The sequence below is a fragment of the Limulus polyphemus genome, unplaced genomic scaffold (assembly GCF_000517525.1).
Source record: "Limulus polyphemus unplaced genomic scaffold, Limulus_polyphemus-2.1.2 Scaffold5167, whole genome shotgun sequence".
NCBI classification, from domain to species: Eukaryota; Metazoa; Arthropoda; class Merostomata; order Xiphosura; family Limulidae; genus Limulus; species Limulus polyphemus.
The window spans coordinates 29,276-38,434 of record NW_013670777.1 but is presented as its reverse complement, the minus strand read 5'-3'; the positions used below and the strand labels follow the sequence as shown (position 1 = coordinate 38,434).

The window sequence follows — 9,159 nt, the reverse complement described above, 5'->3', positions numbered from 1 at the left end:
TAACTAAAGATTATTTAATGCACGACTACCATTAGTATATAAAAAAAGTCAGGTTATGTGTCATTGATAGTCGACAACAAGAAAAAAAAATACTTGGGAAAGTAATTTATTTCTTATTTTTCATGTTTATTCTTTATTTATCATTATAAAAGTAATAAAATGTAAAAATATGGATATCTTTAGGTTAGTTAAGGTTAGATTAGGTAAATAAATAATAATAATATATTAGAAATATTTCACGAGGCTTGCATGCGAGCTGCATGTTTCCCAAGTGATTTACAACTTGTAATTGAGCAAATAGTTAGACACGATTCAAAGGGCAATAAAACAATACAATTTAATTATAAATAGATGTATACTGTTGCAAGTTTAAAGCTCCTTAAGATTAACGAATGTAGTTTCATGTTATATTTGAAGTCATTTAGGTTTATTTAGACTTTTTTTGGTGGTTATGAGGTCAGTCAAATCGACCAACTACGTCTAGAGTTAGGGTATAGAAAATAACAGATAAAATATAAAGTTTTACTGAAAACAAGCATTTGAAATGTATTTAGGGGGTTTTAGAGATTACACAAATGAAATTTGAGATGAAGAAAAGTATTTTGAAGTCATTCTAGAAAGAAAAAAGGGTAATTTAGGTTTATTTAGGTTTTTTTTGGTGGTTACGAGGTCAGTCAAATTGACCAACCACGTCTAGAGTTAGGGTAGAGAAAATAACAGATAACATTTTCCTGAAAACAAACATTTGAAATGTATTTAGGGTGTTTTAGAGATTACACAAATGAAATTTGAGATGAAGAAAAGTATTTATAATCTGAACATGAAAATTACTTTGCACACAGATTATTCAACACAAATACTTGATATATTCAAGGACAAATCTTTTTTTAGTTTATTAAAAATGATTTTTTGTATGTGAATGACATAATGTTTACTGAAAGACTGCCAAATTTCGAGAGGATGTGCACACTATATTAAAAGTTAGTAGTATCAGATTATTCAACACAAATACTTGATATATTCAAGGACAAATCTTTTTTTAGTTTATTAAAAATACTTCACTAAAAATGATTTTTTGTATGTGAATGACATAATGTTTACTGAAAGACTGCCAAATTTCGAGAGGATGTGCACACTATATTAAAAGTTAGTAGTATCAAATCTATAAAGATTTTGAATGAGTACAAAGAGGTCACATGGTTGGTCAAATTGACCGAGCCTGTGTTGAGAGAGCTAAACACGTGCGTTTCCACTTCACTTTTATTATTTTTTCCCACTTGTACATGATAATATATATGCTGAACTTGTACGATATAAGTAACTAAGGTATCTAAGTGACTTATCACTCGTGTCACATGTGCCACATTTCAACACTGATTTTCTTAAAGAACAGATTCCAACAAGGTACCTTACTTCCTCTCACATACATAGCTATTCTTGTTCAATGCTGTCCTCTATTTGTAAATTTGTTTCGCATGCCACAAGCCTTTTATTCCTACATACCCTCTAGGTTCACATGGTTTAACTGATTCTTGCATCAAATTATTATGCAATAAACCTCCACCAATGGACATGCCTCATACACACGTGACTCATGTGACTACCTCTATGCTATTCTACCTAACTGTCACTTTTCATTTGGCAGTGCTTGTATTAAGACATGTTATTTAGTGCTCTCTCACTCAAATTTGAATTTTCTTAGCATTTATTTCAAGTTTACAACCTATATTTCCCATTTTAATATTTAGTAGTGGTATTATCTCACTTGCAAAACCCAGATATGAAAATTAATTAATTTTTTGTGTTTGCCTTTCTTTGCCAACACAGTTGTGTTTGGTTTACATTATGAATTCCGAAATAAATGTTACCACGCTGGAGGCTGTACCATTTACCAGCACATTTACTCAGGCTTGAGATGGAGTAACTTGACTTTGGAATTATTTGTTGAGAGATTGATCATTATATGAGCCAACCTTCTTCTCCAGATGTTGCCCAACGTCCTCTTGAACAGGCCAAACCTGTTCGGGACAACAACGCTTTTGACAGCATTGGTTAGTTTAACACCTCCTGAACTTATTCTGCTCAAAGATATACAGTGCTACCAACAAGACTGAAATCAATGAAGCATCTGTTTTGTTTATGTATGAGTTTAGAAATACATGGATGCATAATTTTACTTATTATAGCTCACTATCAGTCTCATTAAGAGCTATGTTACATTCATATTCTTACACCAGTTTAAGCTTATTAATAGCTTATTAACTGAGGAGGTTGAAGTGCCTGTGCATTTTTTGCTAGTTGATTATAATATTTTCTGTGTTAGATATACATTAAGACCAGCAGTTTTTGCTTAATTTGGGTTTGCACTATGATGTATTTTTTATTTGTTTGTATTTGTGATGTGATAATATATTCTTGTTTTGGGCTACTAATAGTAGTTGGGACGTGGTAACAACTTCAGTTCTTATCCAAGATGCCTGTAAAAAGTTCTTCTGGTATGACAACATCTTCTCTTGTCACCCGAGACTGCAAAAACATTTTCTGTTGTTATCCAAATGTGCTGTTTATAGTTATAATGTGGTATTATGTTCTCATTCAAACTGATTGATGACCATAGTTATAATATGGTAATATATCTTCCCATCCAAGCTGACTATTGATAATAATTGTTGTGTGTGTGTGTGTGTATTTTTTTTTCCAGGTTTGATGAAAACAGTAGCTTTGTTACCCTGTTAAGTTTTTCTTGTTGTGATTAATAGCTGTGGATGTGATATAATAAAGTAATTTGTTATCATGCACTAATGTCGTTTTGTTCTGCAGGGTTGTTGGAAGCTCAAAGCTTCGGAGAAGCTTTTGTTAACACTGTTTCTTTTGTGTTGTCGGGATACCAAACAGTCGGGGTTATCTGGTAAATATCCTTTTTTTTTTCTAATCAATGATTTAGGCAGTGTATTCATGATGAAACAGAGTTTGCAACAATCACTAATTGCCTTAAAAGATAGCATAACTTTATTGAAAGGGCTTTAATAAAGAAGGGTAAGGTGGCAACTTTGCAAGTCCTGAAGGTGGAAGGCTTTTGAAATATCATCACTTTGGCTTTTATTATTGAAACCCTTTAGTAAAGTTCTGCCACCTTGTAATTAGTATCCATTTTCACCTTTTTCGTTAATTGCTTTTTTAATAAAGATTATGAAGTAAAACTACCAGTAATTAACCTGTAAGTAATGATATTAATTAAGCTTTGTTTTAAGAAAGAAATTCGTGTTGTTAAAAAAATAAAAAAATAACTTTGAGTTACTCTTTACTAAGTGTATATAAAATTACTAAACTAACAGAATGTTTTTAAGATCTTTTATTTTTATAGGCCTCCTAGTGTACCTTTAAAACCTATTTTTCAGAATCTTAATCTTTAAAGCCTATATAATTTCTTAAAGAGCATGTAACAGCCTGTTTTGTGATACTTCAGTCTGTTAAAAAAAGTATATTTGCAGAAGTAGAATTTTTTGGTCTTCGTTTCAATGTAAAATTCAGTTTAATAGAAGAATCGATAAATGGCTGCTTCAGAGACATCATGTATGAAGTTCAAAGAGTGAGTTTTGAAATGAATATTTGCAGTTACAAGTTAAGAAATAACATCCTCAATTGCTAGGTTGACAAGAAACAACTGTTTCAAGTGTATACCTATATTTGATTCTGTAGGACTTAATTAAGATATAGCACCTCCACAAGAGAGATTATTCTAAAAATATCCTGTATTTCAGTCAACATCAGCCTGATATTTGTCAAATTTAGCCTTCATTTTAAAAGCTGGCAGCAGTAGACTCTGCTGGTAGGCCTGCTCTTATATTGTTTGGAGTTGGTTACATGCATTTAAATATATTAATGTATTTTTTGGCTTTTTATCAGTTTGTATTGAATTGTTATTTATTATTTGTTTAAGTGTCTTAGGATGTGGGTCTACAGTAAAGATTAGATAGCTATAAAGTTCCTGTTAAATTGCAGTTTTGTAATTCAAAATGTGGCATTCTCAGTGTTCCATAATAGAGGTTTTGTTACATTGGTGAGGATTATTTTCTTTAATTGTGGATTTTTTGTAGTTATAGTATGGATTTCTTGTTGTTAGATATGGTGTATTCCTGATGATGAGTATGTTGTTAAGATGTAGCATTCTGTGGTTAAGCTGTGTAGTATCTGTAGTTATGATGTTAAGGTGATGAGTAGTTCTTGTAGCTAAGATGTAAAATACTTCTATTTGTGATGTGGAGTTACATAATTAAGAGGCATAATTTTGTTGCTAACATATGAAGTTTCTTGTGGTTAAGTAAGGTGACGAGTTTTTTTAGTTAAGATGTAAAGTAGCTATATTTATTATCTTGAGTTATATAAACTAAGTTGCAAAATTCTGTTGCTATGATATGAAATTCCTGTAGTTGTGTTGTGTGGTTCTTGTAGTTTATATAATGAGGAACTTTTGTAATTTCGATATGGAATTCCTTGGCTATGATGGGAAGGTTTTGAAAGTATGATGAGCAGCTGTTGTATTTATGATGTGGAACTGCTGTAGTTCATTAAATAATGATCTATGTTTACAGTTATTATAGCAGTTCTGTAGTTATTGTGAACAGTTGTTGTGGTTATGGTGCGAACTTTTTGTTAAATTATAGAATTCTTGTAATGTGGTAGTTTTGTATATATTTATGATGTGGAACTGCTGTAGTTCATTAAATAATGATCTATGTTTACAGTTATTATAGGAGTCCTGTAGTTATTGTAAACAGTTGTTGTGGTTATGGTGTGAACTTTTTGTTAAATTATAGAGTTCTTGTAATGTGGTAGTTTTGTATATATTTATGATGTGGAACTGCTGTAGTTCATTAAATAATGATCTATGTTTACAGTTATTATAGGAGTCCTGTAGTTATTGTGAACAGTTGTTGTGGTTATGGTGTGAACTTTTTGTTAAATTATAGAGTTCTTGTAATGTGGTAGTTTTGTATATATTTATGCTCTCCATTTGAAGAACCATTGAAAGAGAAGGTATCAAGTACTTGGCAGACAGGTGTGCGTGAACTGGTTCTTCAGAATGGAGGGTTTTCTTCAGAAAATGGCATGCTGCAAGAAGCTGTGAGACACCTAAAGAGTCTGGTCACACAAGAAGTGAATTCGATGAAAAGGTATAGTTGTTTTGCTTATCTTGTGATAAACATGTGATTCAAGAATGTATTCTTTGTCTTTTAAAAATGTGATTAAACAGTTTAGCATAAGAAATTGTTGAGTGTTTTTATTATTTAATAGCTGGCATATTTAGGATAACATCGGCTTCATGCCTTCAAAAATTACTGATTTTCTCTCAAGAAATATTGGTGTTTGTCTTGTGAGTTTTATGCATACAGCTAATCATATTTTATAAAAATCATATTCCAGGTTTCATCTTGCACTTGTAACTAACTACTTTCTCCGTTGTTGATCTTGCTCAGCCTAATGGCCTATTGTCTGATGCTGTAATTTTCTTTGCAACAAGCTTTTGCAAAGAACATAGGCCTTGACCTTCTAAGATCACGTTTAAGTGACATAAATGTACTGAAGATGATGGGTATTCAGGCAGACAACTACTCAGGTATTTCTGAGAAGGGAATATTATTAATTCCATTTTCATTATCCATTGTTCATGCTGCTGTAGACCTAGATATGTGAATGGATATTTTAACTTGATTTTCTGATATTCTAGCCAAACAATGCAGGAAATTCATCTCACTAATCAGTGTCATTATGTTCTCCTGTTAATCATTATATATTTTGTGAAATATATATAGTTTCCCCTTATATAGAAAATGTGAAGCAACCAGAAATCCCAGCAACAACAAAAAACGTTCTTGCATTATATATTATGTTTGCAAAGTCCATATCACCTTTAGAAAATTATTTATTTCTTGCTACAATCTTTCAAGTGCATTTGGTCTTCATTTACTGTTGCAACAAACTTTAAACTGTCACGTGCAAGGTATTTTGATAACAGTGCTAACACATGAAGATTGTAATCCAGAAACCCTCAACCCCACCATAAAAATGACTGTTAACAAGTTGCATATATCCCAGTCAACTGTGAACAAAATAACTGATAAAAACCATGCCTTTGTAAAGAAGCATAAGAAGAGATACATAAATTTGAAAACTATTAAAAAAGTTCTGTGTGGTGGAATCCAGTTTAGATGGCTTTCATATCCTTATTTGCTTTTCACTGTATTAGATTGTCATATCTGAAATTGGTTTTTCCAGCTTTTTAACTTTATGCTATCTTGATACAAGAATATCCTTTCCTACAAAGAGCTACAAAAATCTTTCTAGTTAAATATTTGGGAATTCACTGTGAACCAAAGATACATATGCTAAAAATTTCACCCATGGCATCATGTTTCACTTCTGTGATGGCAAACTAGTGCATTACAATATACAGATCATTCTTTTGAAGTGCAATTAACCTTCTGTATTGAGGAATGCTGTTCAGAAAAATGTTGATGTTTGTTTTATAGCATGTTACTACTTAATGTAAAGTGTCAGTTAAGAAGAATATTAATGTGTGTTTTAAGAATGATATTTATGACTGCCAATTTCAAATATTGGTAGATGATTATAGTATAGAATTGATGAGTCTTCAGAACAGAATTGCTGGTTGCTGACATATTATTGATGAATGTCACTTCAAGAAATTGTGATGGATATGTCGCTGAATGCTGATGAGCATTTCAATAGAAGAGTATTAATGTGTGTCTCTTAGAAGCAATATAAATTAATGTCACATCAGAATAATAATAGTGGTGGTGTTTCAGATGAATAGCATGGGTGTATTTTCTGTTTTGGATAATAATGATGAGTCATATAATAATATTGATTTTGATGTTTCCAAAACATACATCCTCTCACACTACAGCTATTACTCTACAGCCAGGATTTCCTTCCTCTACCTATCTAAGCATTGGTCTAAATTTTTCTCACTTGTTCCAGTCTTTTATTCCCCACTTAATTGCTCATGATGATATCTGTTATGCAATGCTCTCCACCTATGTAAATGTGCCGTCTATCCTCATACTTTATGTAAGCACCTCATTCAGATAATATTATAACTTTTTCCTGACAAAGCATTCACAAATGTGTTTCTCTGTACTATCGTGGAGATACTTTGAGCATTATTTGTGTTACCTTTCTTCCAATTGGCAAGCCAATAATTCAGCATGAATTCACAGATTATTATTTCCGAACACAGACAAATCAGGTCTCTTCTATCCCACCTCTGATATCTATCATTGTTCAAATATCAGAGGAGGGAGGAGTCACTCTTAGTTGAGACTGTCAGTGGTCTTATTCCTAGTGAGATGGAGACATGTATTCAGTTCAGTAGTGTTCCTCCAGGGTGCTCTGAGGCTGCAGTTACGGACAATCTGGAGAGAATTTAGATTTGTTTTTTCTTCATCTTGCTTTATTCTGTTGGCTTCTCAAGAGGCCACTTTGGGATCGGCTGCCTCGGGTTCCTTTTCTTCAATTAGTCCATTGATTGTTATGTTTTGGGTCTTTCCCCAGTTGCTTATGAGCTTGTACCTTCCTTGACAGATGAAAGATCAGGGAACGAATAATTAATTCTCCCTCCATCCACTGATATTGTGATTCATGCTGAGTCATCTATTTTTGCTCTAACACAATATATCGTCAGGCTAGGTATTTTTTTCATCACATATCTGAGTTCGGCTCAGCCGACTCCCATCCAGCTCCAAGCTGTGGAACAGGAAGTTTTGACTCTTTTTCACCTCTCCTTCTCCCACCATGTGGATGTTTTTTTCTCTTTTTGGAATGTGGGCTTCACTTGGATCCCTCATTCCTTTGGGACGAGTGCACAAGAGATCCCTTCATTGGTCTTTATGCGACCAATGGATCACGAACAGTGATTTACTGGATTCTCTAGTTTCCTTATTCAGGATCATTCTCTTCGAGGGGTGGTTAGATTGGAACAGTACTAAGATATAGTTTCCTCTGCAGGCACCTCATCCAGAGATCCATCTCTTCATGGATGCCTCACTTCAGAAATGGGGTACATATATCAATGGTCAGGAATTCCAGGGTCTACGTACGGATGACGAGACTAACCTACACAATCTTTTAGACCTTCTTGTTGTTCAAAAGGCGATGTCTCATGGTCTCGGCTTATTAAAGGGAAAATCATCAGGCTTCACTTCAACAATTCCATGACAGTGTCTTGCATTTCCCATCAAGGAGGCACTTGGTCCATGGCTTTTTGTTTTCAAACCTTGGTACTTGTTTCTCGGTACCACTCCTATCATATCACCCTACTAGCTTGACATGTTCACGGGTGATAACTTTGGTGGTAGATCAGTTGTCTCGACCGAAACAGATTCTCCCAATATAATAGATACTGCATTGCAAGGTTTTTCTGTTGGATTGGCTCTCATTTTGAAAAACTGATTATTGGTGTGCTGACCACTGATTGGAACACACAACTACTGGCAATTTTGTCTCTGGTACCTCACCTTCAGGCTTTGGCAATGGATGCATTCTGTTGGGATGGGATGGTATTACAACTCTAAGTCTTTTCTGTTGTTGGGTCTTGTTGATAGCACCAGATTATCAGCTAAACCCTGGTTTCTTATTCTTCGGTACCTTCAGGAGTGCCCACCTCTTCCACTTCCTCTTTGGAGGCAGCCATTATCTGACATCATACACCCAGCTATCCAAAAGCTCAAACTTCAGGCATGGAGGTTGTGGAGTCCTTTGCATGGTGTCAGGGTTTAATTTTAGTGGTTGCCATGTATCTGTCTCAGTCTTTGCTTTAGTCCCATCATTGACATTTATCAATAGATGGCACACATATTAACAATGATGTATTGAGAGAAGTTTAAACCCACTTTGATCAGAAGTGTCAACCATAACTTGTTTTTTTGACCTGGCTATTTGACAGGGGTTTTGCATCTTCCACAATTGCCCTGTATAAGGTGGCCTTATCGACTACCTTTCAATACTCAAGCCAAAAAATTCTTTGAGTCCCCAGTACTCTCCAGCTTCCTCATGTCATTTTGGGTCCTTCATCTCAAATGACAATTTCCGTTACCTAACTGGTATATTAAGGTGACATTACTTGCCCTTTCTCAATAC

General features: G+C 33.9%; 1 protein-coding gene across 1 annotated transcript in view; it reads left to right on the top strand.

Moving 5' to 3' along the window:
* The window catches only part of LOC106472215 (E3 ubiquitin-protein ligase listerin-like), a 66,699-nt gene that overhangs the window by 30,528 nt on the left and 27,012 nt on the right, over positions 1 to 9,159 (top strand). Inside the window, exons 14-15 of the mRNA XM_022400821.1 lie at positions 2,821 to 2,908; positions 5,021 to 5,174. Coding sequence (XP_022256529.1) covers positions 2,821 to 2,908; positions 5,021 to 5,174 — 242 coding nt within the window. The remainder of the gene's footprint in view (positions 1 to 2,820; positions 2,909 to 5,020; positions 5,175 to 9,159) is intronic.